The sequence below is a fragment of the Balaenoptera acutorostrata genome, chromosome 12 (assembly GCF_949987535.1).
Source record: "Balaenoptera acutorostrata chromosome 12, mBalAcu1.1, whole genome shotgun sequence".
Lineage (NCBI taxonomy): Eukaryota > Metazoa > Chordata > Mammalia > Artiodactyla > Balaenopteridae > Balaenoptera > Balaenoptera acutorostrata.
In genome coordinates, this window is record NC_080075.1 from 67,814,990 (window position 1) to 67,835,940 (window position 20,951).

At 39.5% G+C, this 20,951-nt stretch overlaps 1 protein-coding gene across 5 annotated transcripts in view; it reads right to left on the minus strand.

Annotated features, from left to right (window-relative positions):
• The window catches only part of TTC27 (tetratricopeptide repeat domain 27), a 177,362-nt gene that overhangs the window by 37,914 nt on the left and 118,497 nt on the right, over positions 1 to 20,951 (minus strand). For all 5 annotated transcript variants that reach the window (XM_007191392.2, XM_007191388.2, XM_007191389.2 and 2 more), the window contains one exon: positions 16,105 to 16,332. In XM_007191392.2, coding sequence (XP_007191454.2) covers positions 16,105 to 16,332 — 228 coding nt within the window. The remainder of the gene's footprint in view (positions 1 to 16,104; positions 16,333 to 20,951) is intronic.

A 20,951-nucleotide genomic window follows, 5' to 3' on the forward strand; every position in this document is an offset into this window, starting at 1 on the left:
GTTGGGGGGAAGGAAAGAGTCCAATTAACATGTGCTGGGAAAACCCAGGAGACCAATTTTTTTAAGAACCAGGGCATTATCTACTTCCCCCCTCCAAAAGCTCTCTTGATTAGGCAAGTGGACAAAGATGAAGCAGAAGAATGGATGGCTATGTTTGGTTGGAGGAAAGAGCTGAAAGGCAAATCTCTTACCAAGGGACTGGGCAAGGATGGAGAAAGATAATCATCTGACAGAGAGGCTCTGGTGGAGATTTCTGTGGAGCTTATTTCCAAGGCAAATTGTGAAGGCAGGCAAGCTATAGGCAGGGCAGTGATCTTTAGAAGCTGACAGTCTAGCTTTTTCCTCTGAGGGAGCCAGTACAGAAACACAAAAGCAGACCAACTATTTATCTTAATATGATGATATATGCACTTGAAGAATGGTTTTAAATTATTTTAAGATAATTATCAAAAAGTAGGAATGGTTGAAGAAAACATGATCTCTCTTTGAATTTCCCTCAAAAGCCCCCTACAGAAACAGTGGAATGGAGGGAAAGATAAATGACTGGGATTCAAGAGGTTCTAAGGTACTGTATGACCTTGGCCATGTCACTTAACCTCTGAGTCTTAGTTCCCCAGTTGTTAAATGGGGGGTGGGGGGAGGTGGATTAAGCAAAAATTCCAAGGCTCCTTCAGACCTCAGATTCTGAAAACCTGGAGGTGACAGGGTTCAAAGGTACATTAATGCCATCTAGTGGCAGAACAAGTACACTGATGATGCAAATAGAATAATTAGAATCAGCAGGGTTGACAAACTAGGAGGAAATCAGTTCAATTACAGGCTTAGAAATCAATTGAAAAGAGGCGGTGAGGAAAATGAGGCCTAGAAAGGAAATGATTTGCCTAAAGCCACACAACAGTTCCTGGTTTCTGGTGTGCAATACATGTGATGAAGAGAGTGACTGCAATACTTACTAAACCTCAATAATTAAAATAGAAATTGAACACTAAGCACCACTGGACAATGGGCATGGATTACTTTTAAAAGTTAATTTTTACAAGGGTGTTTAAAGCACATCTGCAATAGGTGCCATTTACTTATGTATCACAATTTTCTTTCTTAAATTATGAGCCTACTACTCAAATTTCCTTCCTCCTCAAGGTTTCTGCAGAATGAATGAATGATCAGTAGCTTCACTTTTTTTTTTTTAAACTAATTTTCCTTACAGGATTGACTGAATTTTTCTGATGTCCCATATAATAAAGTGTAACACGTTATAATTGAATCCTGAAGCCAAGCTACATTCTCCATTCTCTCCTTTCTACATCCCTGACTCATTCCCATGACCCCAAATGCAGATAAGTTGTTGAATGTGGCTTCATTAAACAGGAAATGACCCAAGCCAAATCCAAGAGAGCTATCAATATCTTTTCCTAAAATGATGCTTGCTGCTCTTATTTTTTAAAAATGTGCACCACCAACTCTTTCGTAACCAAATTTCTCATTTACTATTAAATACTAAGTTCTCCTCCCTAAGGAAACACAAGTCTTAACCTGCCAGCTTCTCTCCCTCTCTCAAAAGTTTCCTCTATGTCAGTGTCTTCTTTTAAACTACAAGAGCAACTAAATTTTATACACACTTTTTTTTTCTTTTACTAGAAAGGGTATTAATTGTTTAGTGTCCTCCTCTTATTCCTGTCCTAGACTTGGTTACCACTGGTTCTTCTATTTGCCTACTCTTTCCAGAGAATTCACATGTGAGGTAACATGGGTGCTTACATATCATCTGCACGAAAACTCTCCTGTGAGATATATCTCCCTATCTTTAGGCTCCAGATAATGGGGTAACAATGATTTTCTACCACACCGCAATGGGCAGGACAGAAAACTCCACGACAACTGAGAACTTACTATGGGCCAGGAAGTATGCTAGATACTTTTTACATATTGGCTCTAATTTTCCCAACAGCAAATTGAGATAGAGATTATATCTCCACTTTACAAATGAGGAAACTGAAGCTCAGAAAGATGAAGGGATTTACCTTGGGATTACTAGGATTCAGAGTCAGGTCTACGGCCGCAGAGCTCTGCCCTCCCTTCTACCCCTTAGTCCCAGCTACAGCCCAGATGTTATCACAGTGCTCGTATTTCTTGGCAGTTATGCAAGTTAGACCTTAAGAGTTTCATTTTTTATTGCTTACCAATATGAGAAAGGAAGAACAAAAAGGAAAGAATCTCTTTTTTCTCTACATATTATTCGCATATGTTTATTCTCTCTTCTCCACTGGAATGTAAGCTCCAATCTCCTCGAACCTCCCCACCACAGTAACACAAGTGCACAACAGAAACTCTAACTCCATTTCAAATAAAAACATTTCTTCTTTCAAAAACTGAAATGAAAGAGAAAGTTGACCCCTACAAATCGAAGAAGAACACAAGCTCTCAGGTTAATTAACAATTCTATCAGAGTATTACAATGTGGAAGTCTAGTCTTACATATAGCACAGGCAGGGAAGGGCTGCCTTGATTCCTCTAAAACTCCCTGGTCTCACAGAGAGTCACCCGCTGTCATGTGCTGGACTGTCCCATTACATCAAAGTTACAACTTCACTTTGCTCCTGATGAAAGCCCCAATGGTTATGTATTAAAGAAAAACGTTCAAACCCGACAGTTTTGTATTCAAGGCTTTCCATAACGTCTAACTTGACCTCAGCCAAATCTGCCATTCCTTCCTATATAAGACAACATCCTCTAGAGGCAAAACAATGAAGAGGTTAAGAGTAAGCACTCTGAAATCAGAAAGCCCGCCCCGGTCCCAGCACCACCCCTCATAAGCTGTGGGATCTCGTGTAAATTAATTAACCCTCTATTTCCTCATCTGTGAAATGAGGGGAATAACAGTAAGTACCTCGGGGATTGGGCTGAGGATTAAAACTATATGCGAAATGCTTAGAATAGTACCTGGCACCTAGTAAATACTCAACATTGGCTGCTAGAATTATTATTACAACTGAATTTAAGAATAAATAGTCAAAACCTACAGCTACCAAGAAACCTTTGCTTGCTACATGCTTGATTTTTGCATCTGCTAGTCTCCTTTTCCGAAACATATTTTCCTAATTTTTGCCTCCTATCTAAATCCCAACCATTCCTAGTTCACAACATCTCCATCAGGCCTTACATCCTTTTCATAACGCCATCACTAGGCACCCAAAGCATGGCGTCTATTTACTCTACCCCTTGGTCATAGGAAAAGTTACTTCTGCCTCTTCTCTCCATTTAGCCCATATAAACCACAGGAGAGCAAGAGGCCACATCTCAACACAATTCTTTCGTAACCCCTCCCCCAATACCTCACAATGATTTTACAAAGAGTTCATTTACACTTGTATTCTAGCTTACACTATAGAAGATGCTTAATAAATAGAAACTGCTATTATAATATTAATGCTCTCATCTTCTTTCCTGTCTCGTTAGAAACATTATTCTGTTTCCAGAGCTAATGCCTTCATCTCTTCTCATTTCACTCTTTCCTAGAATGACATTCCCTAGGTTAGCAACCCATCTCTCTCTATAACATTCAATCTCTCCTTCACTCACTGGATTCAACCACATAAAGGTCTCCAGTATCTTGAAAAGTTTTACTTGACTTTTCTGCCCCTTGGTACAATACTCTACATTTTGACTCTCATTTCCTTGACATGCTCCTAAAAAGAACAGTCTATGGATGTTATGTCCATTTCCTCAGCTGCCACACACTCTTTCGCCTCCTGAAGCTGGTTTTGAAGGTCATTAGTGAGCTCCAAATCCAATAAACTCTTCTTAGCGCTCTTTAGACTTTACCACTACACGTGACATTTCTTACTGATACTTGTTCTTCCTTTAGTTTCCATGACTCCCTTCTTTGGGGTCCTTCTATCCCTCTGGTATATTTTGTTTGAATCATATTTCACTGGTGCTACTTCTTCTACCTTCCTCCAACCCCTGGAGATGCCCGAAGTTCTAGATTTTGCCTCGTGTTCTCTTCCAACACAGTTTTCTGTCAAGAATTCATTCACTTGCATGGATTCACCTTACTTCCACAGAAAAGCCCCAGCCTGCAAGCTCAGTTCTTGGCCTCACTCCTAGGCTTCAGGCTTGGACTGTGAGCCCTCTCTACACAGCAACATCTCTTCATATTCAACACTCAGAACACATCATCTTCCCCTACCGAAGATACAGAGAATTCAGGAGGAAGGGAAAGTATCTATCAATAGGGACATTTCCTTTTTAACCAAACAATTGAGAAAACCGGCATGTTCTCAGATCCCGAACTCTCCCTCAATGCTGCCAATCCAGTGAATAAGGCCCAGAAAATTTTCCTTTATAAGGAGCTTCAACCTGTTCTATCTTTCCATCCTCACTGCTAAAGCCACTGATCACTCATCCATGACATTCATCCCTTATTTAAACTTCCTAGAATATCACTTTTGTCATATCACTCTTTTATTCAAAACCACAACAGACTTCCATACCTGTAGGGTTACTAATCCTGAAGAAAGGCACTTAAGGCCCTTCACAAACTAGTTCTGTCCATATCATTTCCCAGTGGAAACTCTCTGCTGTCTGCTGATAGGCTGACACAGTCCAGTTCATTCCCACATCCGTGTCTGGTTCACAGCAGGATCTCGATAATGCTTAGTGAGGCAACCACATAATGTACTGTTCAAACTGCAACATTTTAAAAAATGAAACAAGGCATTAAAAAATCACTAAATTATAGGACCTTAAAAAGACCTTATTTATTGACAACAAACTGTTGATTGTCAGACTGGTTTTACTACTGATATAACAGGGGACCTAAAGATGGTTCTATTCGAAAACTATTTTCAAAAGTAAAATTATTTATTGAAAAATAAAATATATTAAAAAATTGTAAATTCTGATTGTCTGAAATTTAAAAATAACAAAAGGAACATTAAGCAAGCTATATATTTGTGACATTTGCATATTTCTCTAATATATTACAGAATTAAAATCAATTTTTCTTAGCAGATATTCATATCCTCTAATCAGTTCCTTAGTCATATCTAATTCTAATACCATGTCACTGATATTTTCTGATAATTTTTTCAGTATCTTAGTACTTTTAATTTTTTCATAAAATTGCCTGCTGTCTACTTCAAAGTTGTTTTTTATTGTTAATTGTCAAATTTATTGTTAATACATTTAGAATTGTTAAAACTTTTGATTGACTCTTCTCTGTAGGTCATAATGATTTTAGCTGAGAAAATATTCTTTCTACATGTATTGAGGAAAAATTAAAAATAGAACCACCAGGCTTCCCTGGTGGCGCAGTGGTTAAGAATCTGCCTGCCAGTGCAGGGGACACGGGTTCGAGCCCTGGTCTGGGAAGATCCCACATGCCGTGGAGCAACTAAGCCCGTGAGCCACAACTACTGAGCCTGCGCATCTGGAGCCTGTGCTCCGCAACGGGAGAGGCCGCGACAGTGAGAGGCCCACGCACCGCGATGAAGAGTGGCCTCCGCTCGCCGCAACTGGAGAAAGCCCTCGCACAGAAACGAAGACCCAACACAGTCAAAAATAAATAAATAAATAAAAGTAGAACCACCATATGATCCAGCAATCTCACTGCTGAGTATATAGCTGAAGGAAATGAAATCACTCCTCGAAGAGATATCTGCACCCTCATGTTCACTGCAGCATTATTCACAATAGCTGAGACATGTAAACAAACTAAGTGTCTGTCAATCAATGAATGTACAAAGAAATTGTGTGAGTGTGTGCACACACACATAGAAATAGTGGTACACTTCGACCATACAGTAAGTGACCAAACCCCTGCAGCAAGGGAATTCAGCCTATTCTCCATGTGCTTTTATTTCTGGCAGGACTGCTCTGCCTCTACTCCCCATACATCTATCTAGCCTACAATTCCCCATATTTCCCACTAATTCTGCCAACTGGTAACCAGGGAACATCATGCATCTCACAGGCTGCAGCTTGGCACAACTGTTTGATATATACCAAGTGGCTTATAGAGACACTGGCTCAAACATTTCTCCTACCACCACCCAAAACCTGAAGGAGTTGGCTGTCCTCAGCCACTCAGAGCAAACACAGTTAATGGTATCAGCAAGCATCCTACACACTGTCCTCTAAAGGGCAATGTTAGTTAAGTTGCATCTGGAAAGCGTTGGGGAAAAAAGACACAGGCTCCTACTGGCCACCTTTCAGATTTTATAGCACATCGTAAAGTGGGAGCTCCATCCACCTCATGCATTAAACACAACACTAGATGAGGCTATGGCCAAAGACAGAAGTACAAAATGAATGTCTATGAAAACCCATTCTAACTTCTTTTAATGTGACTATTAATAATAGCACTTCATTTAAAAAGTAAAAATCTGGGGACTTCCCTGGTGGTCCAGTGGTTAAGACTCTGAGCTTCTAATGCAGGGGGCGCGGGTTCAATCCCTGGTCAGGGAAATAAGATCCCACATGCCGTGCGGTGTGGCCAAAAAATTAAAAAAAAAGAAAAGTAAAAATCTGGGACATACAATAAACTGGATGTGTTATCAGGATATTAGGCACAAACTAGGACAGCCACTTAGTAAACTCTCAAATCTTCACCTTTCTTCATGCTTTTCTCCTACCTGTGAAGCCAGTTCCCCTCCTGCACATCTACTCACTTTGCATCAATCAGTGAACATCTAAGCTAACTTCTGTCCCATCTCTGGCTCCATCAGTCCACAGCGACCCCTCACCACCTCTCAACTCCTATAGCCCTTCTGCCTATACATGTATCTTTGCATATATATACTGCCAGTAATATCATATAAACTTACAAAGATGACCAGTTAATTGAGGAGGAAAGTCAAGGAAAATTTAAAATTTTTAAGGGCGGTAAGGGGGAAAATTGACAAAATAAAAGGAATAAAGTATCTGTGCTGAGGGAGGGGTAAAAAATGATAGGAAGTGACATGTTCCTTTTTCAGGGCTACACATACTAGCTTGATATCTGAGCAATTTCTTTGTTTTTATTTTTTGCATAAAAGTAGAGGACAATGAGAATAACTACCTAAGAGTAGACCTAAGGATTTATGTTCTAATTCTGGTCCTGAGTCTACAAAATCCTGCTTGGGAGGTTTGGTGACCACTTCCCCAACTTCAGCTTTTTTTTTTTTAACCTCTTTATTGGAGTATCATTGCTTTACAATGGTGTGTCAGCTTCTGCTTTATAACAAAGTGAATCAGCTATACGTACACATATATCCCCATATCCCCTCCCTCTTGCGTGTCCCTCCCTCCCACCCTCCCTATTCTACCCCTCTAGGTGGTCACAAAGCACTGGGCTGATATCCCTGTGCAATGCAGCTGCTTCCCACTAGCTATCCGTTTTACATTTGGTAGTGTATATATATCCATGCCACTCTCACACTTTGTCCCAGCTTACCCTTCTCCCTCCCTCCCCGTGTCCTCAAGTCCATTCTCTAGTAGGTCTGCGTCTTTATTCCTGTCCTGCCCCTAGGTCCTTCATGACCTTTTTGTTTTTTTTAGATTCCATATTTATGTGTTAGCATATGGTATTTGTTTTTCTCTTTCTGACTTACTTCACTCTATATGACAGACTCTAGGTTCATCCACCTCACTTCAAATAACTCAAATTCATTTCTTTTTATGGTTGAGGAATATTCCATTGTATATATGTGCCACATCTTCTTTATCCATTCATCTGTCGATGGACACTTAGGTCGCTTCCACGTCCCGGCTATTGTAAATAGAGCTGCAATGAACATTGTGGTACATGACTCTTTTTGAATTATGGTTTTCTCAGGGTATATGCCCAGCAGTGGGATTGCTGGGTTGTATGGTAGTTCTATTTGTAGTTTTTTAAGGAACCTCCATACTGTTCTCCATAGTGGCTGTATCAATTTACATTCCCACCAACAGTGCAAGAGGGTTCCCTTTTCTCCACACCCTCCCCAGCATTTATTGTTTCTAGATTTTTTGATGATGGCCATTCTGACCAGTGTGAGATGATATCTCATTGTAGTTTTGATTTGCAATTCTCTAATGATTAATGAAGTTGAGCATTCCTTCATGTGTTTGTTGGCAATCTGTGTATCTTCTTTGGAGAAATGTCTATTTAGGTCTTCTGCCCATTTTTGGATTGGGTTGTTTGTTTTTTTGATATTGAGCTGCATGAGCTGCTTGTAAATTTTGGAGATTAATCCTTTGTGAGTTGCTTCATTTGCAAATATTTTCTCCCATTCTGAGGGTTGTCTTTTCATCTTGTTTATGGTTTCCTTTGCTGTGCAAAGGCTTTTAAGTTTCATTACGTTCCATTTATTTATTTGTGTTTTTATTTCCATTTCTCTAGGAGCTGGGTCATAAAGGATCTTGCTGTGATTTATGTTATAGAGTGTTCTGCCTGTGTTTTCCTCTAAGAGTTTGATAGTGTCTGGCCTTACATTTAGGTCTTTAATCCATTTTGAGTTTATTTTTGTGTATGGTGTTAGGGAGTGTTCTAATTTCATTCTTTTACATATAGCTGTCCAGTTTTCCCAGCACCACTTATTGAAGAGGCTGTCTTTTCTCCACTGTATATTCTTGCCTCCTTTATCAAAAACAAGGTGACCATATGTGCGTGGGTTTAACTCGGGGCTTTCTATCCTGTTCCATTGATCTATACTTCTGTTTTTGTGCCAGTACCATATTGTCTCGATTACTGTAGCTTTGTAGTATAGTCTGAAGTCTGGGAGCCTGATTCCTCCAGCTCCGTTTTTCTTTCTCAAGATTGCTTTGGCTATTCGGGGTCTTCTGTGTTTCCATACAAATCGTGAAATTTTTTGTTCTAGTTCTGTGAAAAAAGCCAGTGGTAGTTTGATAGGGATTGCACTGAATCTGTAGATTGTTTTGGGTAGTATACTCATTTTCACAATGTTGATTCTTCCAATCCAAGAACATGGTATATCTCTCCATCTATTTGTATCATCTTTATTTCTTTCATCAGTGTCTTATAGTTTTCTGCATACAAGGTCTTTTGTCTCCTTAGGCAGGTTTATTCCTAGGTATTTTATTATTTTTGTTGCAATGGTAAATGGGAGTGTTTCCTTAATTTCTCTTTCAGATTTTTCATCATTAGTGTATAGGAATGCAAGAGAATTCTGTTCATTAATTTTGTATCCTGCTACTTTACCAAATTCATTGATTAGCGCTAGTAGTTTTCTGGTAGCATCCTTAGGATTCTCTATGTGTAGTATCATGTCATCGGCAAACAGTGACAGCTTTACTTCTTCTTTTCCGATTTGGATGCCTTTTATTTCTTCTTCTTCTCTGATTGCTGTGGCTAAAACTTCCAACACTATGTTGAATAATAGTGGTGAGAGTGGGCAACCTTGTCTTGTTCCTGATCTTAGTAGAAATGGTTTCAGTTTTTCACCATTGAGAACGATGTTGGCTGTGGGTTTGTCATATATGGCCTTTATTATGTTGAGTTATGTTCCCTCTAGGCCTACTTTCTGGAGGGTTTTTTTTTTTATCATAAGTGGGTGTTGAATTTTGTCAAAAGCTTTTTCTGCATCTATTGAGATGATCATATGGTTTTATTCTTCAGTTTGTTAATATGGTGTATCACATTGATTGATTTGCATATATTAAAGAATCCTTGCATTCCTGGGATAAACCCCACTTGATCATGCTGTATGATCCTTTTAATGTGCTGTTGGATTCTGTTTGCTAGTGTTTTGTTGAGGATTTTTGCATCTATATTCATCAGTGATATTGGCCTGCAGTTTTCTTTCTTTGTGACATCTTTGTCTGGTTTTGGTATCAGGGTGATGGTGGCCTCATAGAATGAGTTTGGGAGTGTTCCTCCCTCTGCTATATTTTGGAAGAGTTTGAGAAGGATAGGTGTTAGGTCTTCTCTAAATGTTTGACAGAATTCGCCTGTGAAGCCATCTGGTCCTGGGCTTTTGTTTGTTGGAAGATTTTTAATCACAGTCTCAATTTCAGTGCTTGTGATTGGTCTGTTTGTGTTTTTATTTCTTCCTGGTTCAGTCTCGGAAGGTTGTGCTTTTCTAAGAATTTGTCCATTTCTTCCAGGTTGTCCATTTTATTTGCATAGAGTTGCTTGTAGTAATCTCTCATGATCCTTTGTATTTCTGCAGTGTCAGTTGTTACTTCTCTGTTTTCATTTCTAATTCTGTTCACTTGTGTCTTCTCCCTTTTCTTCATGATGATTCTGGCTAATGGTTTATCAATTTTGTTTATCTTCTCAAAGAACCAACCAGCTTTTAGTTTTATTGATCTTTGCTACTGTTTCCTTCATTTCTTTTTCATTTATTTCTGATCTGATCTTTATGATTTCTTTCCTTCTGCTAACTTCGGGGGTTTTTTGTTCTTCTTTCTCTAATTGCTTTAGATGTAAGCTTAGGTTGTTTATTTGACATGTTTCTTGTTTCTTGAGGTAGGCTTGCATTGCTATAAACTTCCCTCTTAGAACTGCTTTTGCTGCATCCCATAGGTTTTGGGTCATTATGTTTTCATTGTCATTTGTTTCTAGGTGTTTTTTGATTTCCTCTTTGATTTCTTCGGTGATCTCTTGGTTATTTAGTAGTGTATTGTTTAGCCTCAACGTGTTTGTGTGTTTTACAGATTTTTTCCTGTAATTGATATCTAGTCTCATAGCGTTGTCGTCAGAAAAGATTCTTGATACGATTTCAATTTTCTTAAATTTACCAAGGCTTGATTTGTGACCCAAGATATGATCTATCCTGGAGAATGTTCTATGAGCACTTGAGAAGAAAGTGTATTGTTGTTTTTGGATGGAATGTCCTATAAATATCAATGAAGTCCATCTTGTTTAATGTTATCACTTAAAGCTTGTGTTTCCTTATTTATTTTCATTTTGGATGATCTGTCCATTGGTGAAAATGGGGTGTTAAAGTCCCCTACTATAACTGTGTTACTGTTGATTTCCCCTTTTATGGACGTTAGCATTTGCTTATGTACTGAGGTGCTCCTATGTTGGGTGCATCAATATTTATAATTGTTATATCTTCTTCTTCGATTGATCCCTTGATCATTACATAGTGTCCTTCTTTGTCTCTTGTAATAGTCTTTGCTTTAAAGTCTATTTTGTCTGATATGAGAATTGCTACTCCAGCTTTCTTTTGATTTCCATTTGCATGGAATATCTTTTTCCATCCCCTCACTTTCAGTCTGTATGTGTCCCTAGGTCTGAAGTGGGTCTCTTGTAGACAGCATATATACGGGTCTTGTTGTTGTATCCATTCAGCAGGTCTATGTCTTTTGGTTGGAGCATTTAATCCTTTTACATTTAAGGTAATTATCAATATGTATGTTCCTATTACCACCCACTTCAGCTTCTAACAGCCCACAATCCCCAGAAGTCTACGGTTGATTTTGAATTTTAGTAGTTTCAAAAGTTACTTGGGAAAATGAAACAGGTACAGGTAAACGAATGGTAGCTAGCAATCTCAACACAAATGCAAACGGTACACACGTCTTCTGGTTCTCTAACAAATGCACCATAGACAAATGCATTTGGTTTTGTAGACCATCCCTGATATAAAACCAAACATTCCTATTTTTATAAAAATTTGATTTCAGGAAGCCATTACAATGCACAAAAGCCATTCAAATATCTCTCTCATTTGTCTGAGTTTTGTTATTAAACCTAATTGTTTGGATATGTCAGAAAAGCAGGGCTAGAATTTTTTAAATTCTATTTTTCTATTTTCCTTTCATTCCAGGACTTAGAGGAGACAATAGCATGTAGGAGCTCTCCTTCTTCAGAGACAATTCAAACTTGCATCAAGAGTTATAGTAAGTCTACAGCGTTCAAGTTTGCATCTTGTAGTAGTTCTGTACAACTGTAGCATCATACGCCTGCATATTTTGGCATGGCTTACAGCCTGCCTGAATCTGATCCATATGACAAACTGCAAAATATCCTCACATAATATCTGTTTGCTCTGTGACGCTGCTTGGAGCAACTGTCATTTCTTTGTCTTGCTAAGTAATTAATTTGAAATCATATAATGAGACCATTGGGCCCTGTCCTCCCTTGTGAATTCCCTTACTCCACCCCTTCTTTCTTATTGCCCCTCCCCCACAGACAACTGTTCTGCTAGACCACTGCTACAGTTCCTAAGCCTGCCTACATCTAGTGTCTCCCACGGCCACAGAGTTGCCAAAACAATATTCTTAAATCACCTCCATGCACACCACATTCCTTCAATTCAACAAAGCCAAACACAAATCAACCCTTTAATAGCTCCCTACCTGCCAAATAAAAAAACCAAAGGCCTCACCTTCAAGACCTTCCATAATCTGGCTCCAGTGTAGCTTTCCCACTGGGACTGTCCTATTCCCTTTCATTCTAAAAAACTAGCCTATTCACTAACACTCTGTACACACACACACACACACACACACACACACACATGCACCCCCCCTTCTCTTTGTGTTTCCAGGGCTGGGCTCATACTGTTCACCTGCCTGGAATGCCCTCACCACTGCCTTTCCATTGGCCTATTCAAGTATTATGTGTCCTTCAAAGCCCAATTCACCATCCTCTCTTCATTGTCTACGAGAGGCAGAAATAGTCTCTTTGGCCTCTATAAAACTAGTGTCTTATAAATTACTCTCTGGGTTTTTCTTTGAGGCCTCATACTGTTGGCTAGCTTTGTCTATGTCCATTTCACTAGATTGTAGCAGAGGGTACAAACCCGGCCATCTGGCGATCTGCTGCTACTGCTTCCTCCTCTGGTTCAGTGCCATGTGTACAGCAGACAATTAATATGTATTTGACTGAATAACTGGTTGAAGATATTATTTGTTCACTCATTCAACAATTATTTATTAAAGACCCAATATGTGCTAGGCACTGTAACAAGCACTAGGGAAATGTAAATGAACCATACAGATAAAAATTTCTGCCTTCATAGAACTTACATTGTAGTGGAGGAGAAAAAGATTTTTTTTTTAAGTAAGCTATATATAATATTAGAAGGTGCTAAGTACTATGGAGAAAAATAAAGTAGGGAAGGAAAATAAGGAATGTAAGGTAAGGGTGGAAAGTGGGGGTGTGATTTTAAATAGAATGATTATGGAAGGCCTCTCTGAGAAAGTGACATTTGATCCCAGAAGTGAATGAGGTAATGGAGCAAGGTATGCAGATATCTATCCAGAAGAAGAACATTCCAGGCAGAGGAACAACAAGTGATGAAACCCAGAGGCAGAAATGTGCCCGGAATGTTCAGGGAAGAACAAAGAGGCTAATGTGGGGTGAGTGAGGGGGAGAATGGGAGGAGAAAGGTAAAGAGGCAACAGGGGCTAGGCTTGGAAAAGCCTTGAGAGCCAGTCAGAGACCTGGCTCTTATCACAGGTGATGGAGCAGAGGAATGACACATATGACTTGCATTTGAAAGGATCAACTTGGATGTTCATTGAGTATAGGCAGATTGTAACAAGACAGAGGCAGGAAGACCAGTAAGGAGGTAATATATTAACTAGGTGAGAGGTGATGGGTATTTGACCAGAATGGTGGCAGGTAGCAAGCAGTTGTCCAATTCTGGATCTATTTCAAAGGCAGATCTCCTAGGATTTGCTGATAGATTAGATGTGGGATATGAGGGAAATAGAAATCAAGAATAACTCCAAGATCAAACAGGCTGCCACTTATAGGGATGGGGATGATCTTGGGGGCAAAAGCTTTTAGGAGGGGGAGAACAGTATTTCGGATATTAGAAATGTTAAGTCAGAGTAACGAATGGGGAGACTGAGAAAGCAGTGAGATACAGAAGTCTACAGTTAAAGGGAGAAGACAGGACTGAAAATAAACTTTTGGGAGTTGTCAGCATACAGATGGTATTTAAGCTATGGGACTAGATTAAATCAAGGGAGTGAGTGTAGACAGAGATATACAGCCCAACGACTAAGCCCTAGGAACCAGCAAAGAAGACTGAGAAGGAGTAGCCAGTGAGGCAGGAGGATGATGTTAAGGCTGGACGTTAAGAAGAGACTGTGTGCTTGAGACAACAATTCATGTGCGTGATTTAACTTAGACAATGGAGACTAAGGGAGGGAATTTATTTTCCCCACTCCTTATGGCAGCTGTGGTTGGGTAAACTTTAAACAGATAAGCAAGGATATGATACAGTTTTCCATAAAAGTAAAATTTTAGTAACACAATACTGAGTTCTATTTTCTACCAAAAAAAAAGTGTCCAGTGATAATCAAGTTAGTGCAGGGTTTCTCAACCTTGGCACTACTGACATTTTAGCCAGGATAATTCTTTATTGTGGAGGGCTGTGCTGAGCATTATGGGATGTTTGGCAGCATCCTTGGTCTCTACCCACTAGATGTCAGTAGTGCACCCCTTCACCTCCCCACCATTGCCAAAGGACCCGGAGACAAAATCGTCCCCAGTTGAGAACGCTGAGATAGAGCAAGTTGTCAACAAAAACCAACTCTATGTTAAGCATTCTTGCTGCGAAATGCAACTGTCAGTTTCTGCTGATATTCTGTACTCCCACCTGTCCTACTCTCTTCTCCAGGCTTCTCACCAGCCCACAGATGAGAAAGATTCTCATTGTATTCACTACCCAGAGCGAGGAAAGTAAGCAATTAGCTCAACCTGTCATAAAAAAAAAATGTGTTCTGATTTTTTTTCAGTGTAAAAGATATGCCCCAAGTCTACCCAGTTCAAAAGTGACCATTTCTGCACACCCTCATTCATTGCAGCACTACTTACAATAGAAAAGAGGTAGGAGCAACTCAGTGTCCATCGACAGATGAATGGATAAAATAACTGGTACATACATACAGTGAAATATCATTCAGTCTTAAAAGAAAGAAAATTCTGACACATGATACAACATGGATGAACCATGAGGCTGTTACGTTAAGTGAAATACGCCAGTCACAAAAGGACAAATCCTGTATGATCCCACTCATATGAGGTACTTAGAGTAGCCAAATTCATAGAGACAGAAAGTAGAGTGGTTTTTAGGGAGTAGAGTCGTGGGGGGAGAACCGGGAGCTACTGTTTACTAGGTGCAGAGTTTCAGTTCTGCAGGATGAAAAGAGTTGTAGGGATGGGTGGTGGCAATGGCTACACAACAAAGTGAACGTACTTCACACTACTGAACTGTACACTTAGAAATGGTTAACATGGTAAATTTTATGTTACAGGCTTTTTATCACAATTAAAAAAAGAACAGACTGCTGGCTCTGGAGTGAGACTGTCTGGGTTCAAATACTGGCAAAGTGTCCAAAGAGGTACTTGGCTCATAGTAAGTACTCAGTAAATATTAGTGGCTGATATTAAATTAGTATTATAACTAAAATTATACCAAGTCAGTGTGCATGTTTGTCAGGAGCATGGTTGATGGGTATGTGTGACTTTGGTGACGGGGAAAGCAGTCATAAAGACAGTTTGGTTAAAAAAATAACCATTTCTAGGAATAAAACCATTTAACTAACTGAGTATCATTAAATACAAAATATGTTGATCTCTTTCCCCTCAAAATTAGGTCCTCTCCTGTGGATTTACCTTGCACTTACTTAGTTTAAAGATCCAGGTTCCTTTTGCATTATTTTTTCAAATCTTAAAAAATTTTTTAAACATTTAAAAATGCTTCTGTGCATGTAAATACAGACATTTTTTTCCTAAAATGATCAACTACCCATTCTATATGTTACCCTTTTTATATAAAGGTTTTTCTTTCATTATTGACATCAACAATTACTTGCAGAGTCCTTCACTGCCTGTAATTTTGACTCTCGTTCACTTCCCTCCTAGTGTATCTACTCAAAATGGAGCCTAACTTTAATAGCTGTATTTGTGTTAAGGACAGTTAACAGAGAGAAATAACAAAATGAAACAGAAAAGTGAATAAAAGAAGCACAAAAGAAAGCGAGTAAGAGAAAAGCAACTTGTCCACTCTTAGTGACAAGCAAGAGGTATTCTAAAGGCTAGGTTCTTAGCTCACAGATGAGCTCCCCAGTCTTTATGAAAGAAAATGGGTATTCATTCAGTAAGTCAAAATCAAAGAAAGGCAAGAGCAGATGAGGCTTTATGAAGTGTCCAACCTGCATGGGATTAATCTTCACCGAGCGTTCGAAGCACTCCACGCATTCTTTAAACTCTTTGCTTCGCAGATGGAGGAGGCCTTTGGAGCGCTGGGCGCGAGCACTGCGGTGCTGAGACAACTCCCAGGCCTGGTCGTAGTAAGAGTGCTCTCGAAGGACATCTCCAAGCAAGCAGTATAGACTTGGTGTTTCTTTTTTCTCCAGCTCTTGCCTGAGGATTTCTTCCGCCTAGAAATAACAACAGAAATAACTAAATTGCTGAATAGTGACAAATGCCTATTTTGTAGCATATATACAATCTTTTATGTCACGTGATCCAAAATTTTATTTTCAAAGTTTGAGATGACCTGCTTATTTCATGCATCTAGGACACAGGCTGAAAAAGAGAGGAACAGTAGAAGATAAATATAGTACAAGTAACAGAGGAACAAGAAGTAAGAGGTGAACACGCTTCGCTGACCTCTGGAATCCTCAAGGAAAGGCATCGAGGAGAGGCTGACTTCCTGATATTGGGGGGGATTCATTTAGCTCCCCTTTTCCCTGCTCCCTGTTCCAGTTGTCACCGCTGTGACTGTTTGTTAGAGCAGAGCCTTCAATTCACCTCCACCCAATAGCAATGAAAAGTATGTTTTCCCTTTTTAAAAATGGTATGCTTCAGGAGCCTGGGATCGCTGAAAAATTTATAAAAGAAGGGAGAGGGTACAATTTAATAGGCACTGCTAAACACCTACCTCTTAACCGAACTACATCACACCTCACAGATAAAACCTGCCAGAATTCCCTGGTGGTCCAGTAGTTAGGACTCCATGCTTCCACTGCAGAGGGCACGGTTCGATCCCCAGTTGGGGAACTAGGATCCTGCATGCCGTGCAGCGTGGCCAAAAAACAAAAAAACAAAACAAAAAACCCCTTGCCAACATGAGATCTATCTGCTTCCAGACAGTCCATTCACTATAGAAATCAAAGACCATCCTCAGTACACGGCTTGGGTATTATTCTCATGTGTCCACAAATCGGATTCACCTTGTCACCCAAGCTAACTCTGTACTTGTGACATATACTACCCCACTTCCCCCACCCATGTCCATTACCCACCCCCACCCCCATTTCTGATTAATTTCAACAGAGGGCAAGAAGCATGGTAGCAGCTCTACTTTCCATCCTCACACACAAATACTTCCGCATAAACAGCAGTGGGGTCACCAAATATGCCAAGACAGCCTTGGCCAAAGTGGATGTAGATATCCAGGAAGCTGTCCTTTGGTAGCTAAAATGGTAGTTTAGACCCCCTAACTTGCGTGGCTGGCAATCTTAAAGTCTGTATATCTTATTTTCTTTAGGTTCAACATATCTATAATTTAAGTCTTAAGCAGTCTAATTTTTGTGAAATCTTTTAAAAGACGGCTGTGCTTCTAAAAGTGTCTTTGGATGCCGCCTCTTTTGCATTTCTGATACAATATGGGTTATGTAGGTCTTTTAGGCTAGTCTGAAAATGAAACCAGAATTTATAAAACAGGTTCTAAGAGAAAACAATTCCAAGTCCTAAACAGCCAAAATAAACATGAAGTTTTCAAATATAATCCATGTAATTCCTTTATTCACAGATAATACAGCAGTTATTAATTTATCTAACTATAATTCTGTATTCGATATATTGATTTTTCAGTAGGTACATTTCAATATACTTTGTATTCAATATATTTATTTTTACGTATATACGTGTATGTGTTCAACCAAATTGTGTATAACAGATTGTAGCCACAGCAGGATTTTTGCTGAAATGACCTTACAGTGTAGTTGAGGCATTTCTCTTGACAGCATGGCATTGAAACTTGATACCCACACTCTCCCACTTCTGCTTTAAACTGTTAGAGTGGATTCCGTGGTCTGCAATTAAACAATGACCATTACAGTAACTGGGTACAGAAGTGACTGCTGTCAATACACTCCTGCAAAACGTGAAACTTTAGTTTTTTAAGGAACCTCCATACTGTTCTCCATAGTGGCTGTATCAACTTACATTCCCACCAACAGTGCAAGAGGGTTCCCTTTTCTCCACACCCTCTCCAGCATTTATTGTTTCTAGATTTTTTGACGATGGCCATTCTGAGCGGTGTGAGATGGTATCTCATTGTAGTTTTGATTTGCATTTCTCTAATGATTAACGATGTTGAGCATTCTTTCATGTGTTTGTTGGCAATCTGTATATCTTCTTTGGAGAAATGTCTATTTAGGTCTTCTGCCCATTTTTGGATTGGGTTGTTTGTGTTTTTGATATTGATACCATACGACCCAGCAATCCCACTACTGGGCATATACCCTGAGAAAACCATAATTCAAAAAGAGTCATGTACCGAAATGTTCACTGCAGCTCTATTTACAATAGCCAGGACGTGGAAGCAACCTAAGTGTCCATCAGGAGATGAATGGATAAAGAAGATGTGGCACACATATACAATGGAATATTACTCAGCCATAAAAAGAAACGAAATTGAGTTATTTGTAGTGAGGTGGATGGACCCAGAGTCTGTCATACAGAGTGAAGTAAGTCAGAAAGAGAAAAACAAATACCGTATGCTAACACATATATATAGAATCTAAAAAAAAAAAAAAAAAAATGGTCATGAAGAACCTAGGGGCAGGACAGGAATAAAGATGCAGACTTACTAGACAATGGACTTGAGGACACGGGGAGGGAGGGGGAAGGGTAAGCTGAGACAAAGTGAGAGAGTGGCCTGGACATATATGCACTACCAAACGTAAAATAGATTGCTAGTGGGAAGCAGCCGCATAGCACAGGGAGATCAGCTCAGTGCTTTGTGACCACCTAGAGGGGTGGGATAGGGAGGGTGGGAGGGAGGGAGACGCAAGAGGGAAGAGATATGGGGACATATGTATATGTATAACTGATTCACCTTGTTATAAAGCAGAAATTAACACACCATTGTAAAGCAATTATACTCCAATAAAGATGTTAAAAAAAAAAAAGTGAAACTTTGTGATTGGTTATCTGATCTGGTTGGAGTTGAAGACAATGAGGATCCAGTGATCAGGACAGGGTTTAAGGTCAGTAGTCCATGACCTCCAGTGATGAAAGGATTACTTAAATTATCACCTGCGGTAACTTAGAATGAGGCACCGATCTAATGCAAGGCTTCTGCAGTTTGAGTGACAGGGCATTGTGAGAGAGCGCAAGACTGTGAGGTAGGTCAGCTGCTCCTAAATTCACTGGACAGCTCAAAAAAAGAAAATGACACTCAGTGTTTCAGTGTTTTAAATCCTCAAGGCCAGAGAACCAGGGAATTTCTATAATTTCCTAAAAGAATTTGTTTTCCTTGTAGCTGCCAAGCTGGTACAGCCAAAAATCAGATGCAGGCATTGCTCTTGCAGGATTGCTGAATTACAATATAGGATAAATTCAGTTTCACTAGTTCTATGTGAAAGTTAGGGCATTTGATTGGGTTAATCAAATATGCTTTACTCATTCATTTTATTTCCTCTACTGCCTCTTAGCTACACATCATTTTATTAAATTTTCATGATTGCTCTAGGGCTACTCATGTGCATCTTCAATTTATCTAAGTTCATTTAGAGTTAATATTGTATCACCTCACCTTTCTCATGTCACAAGTGGCGTTCCTAAATTTCTGTTCCACAGAAACGAGAGATAAATAAACGACTGCTATTGTTTTAAGCCACTATGTTTTGATGTGGTTTGTTATATACCAGTAATAACTGCAACAGTTGTTTAAAGCGAGAGGGTTACTCTAGTGCCAGTTACTTCATCATGGCCAGGAGAAGAGGGCACTGATTATAAAAGAGCAAGACCCAAGAATTTAAATGGGGACATTTGGGATGATTCAGATAACAGAAAACCCCCAGATTCTATGCAGTTTCCTAAGCCAGCAGAGGCAACCCTCCCCTATCTGATAAGACTAGTGCTACCTTGCTTAAGGACAGTGTAACAACTACACCTCAAGGAGTTACCTTGCAAGAGAATGCCAATTCTCTCCTATTACCTAACCTCTCCCACCCCTCATAGCCTCCAGACATGTAAATGGGTTTATACACAAAAAGAACTGCAAGATTTTCTTACTTTCTAGAGAGAAAACCTTGGGACCATGTGGAAAAAGATTCTAAGGGAGCTAGACCACAGACAAAGAGGATCATAATTTTAAATCAGCTTAATGTAGATACTCATCAGAAAATTTTGATTCACGGTTCTAACTCAAGCAGCTGGGGATGGTTCCAAACTATTTGCTCAACTACTTGACTAAAACCTAGACTCAAACATGGCCAAAACTAAGGCTGAGATGCCAAAAATTCCTTGGTGTAATATGGAAGAAAGAATCCAACAACTTAGAAGAAAAGGCTGTTGTTAATTTATCATTTGCAACCTGTCACCCACCCTACCTGTGTCCCCCATTAAGGCCAAGGGGATACTCCTTTCACCTTGACTTTGAGAAATACATTGCACCTGGGAGTACCAGCATTTTGAAAAGTGCTATAGTAGATATCCTATGTAAGCTGGGGGTAAAGCCGAGAGGTCCTTCTGTTAAATGAGCTTCCTGATTTCAATGGGGATGATTAGAAGCCAAGGTAGTAGAGACTTGCTGATAGCACTTAACCCCTGGAAGCAAGATGAACATAGTTCTTTGTAACAGGCACAGCCAGAGTGATAAGTAGAATGGTGTGACTAGCATGGATCATAGGTGATGGCCAACTGATCATAAAGATTTTTAACCAAATTAGATAAACAGCCAACTAAGTACAACTTGATCTACGTAAGACTTAAAAAAAAAAAATCTAGATTTGGAGACCAGATGTCTGACCTGAATCACCAGGCT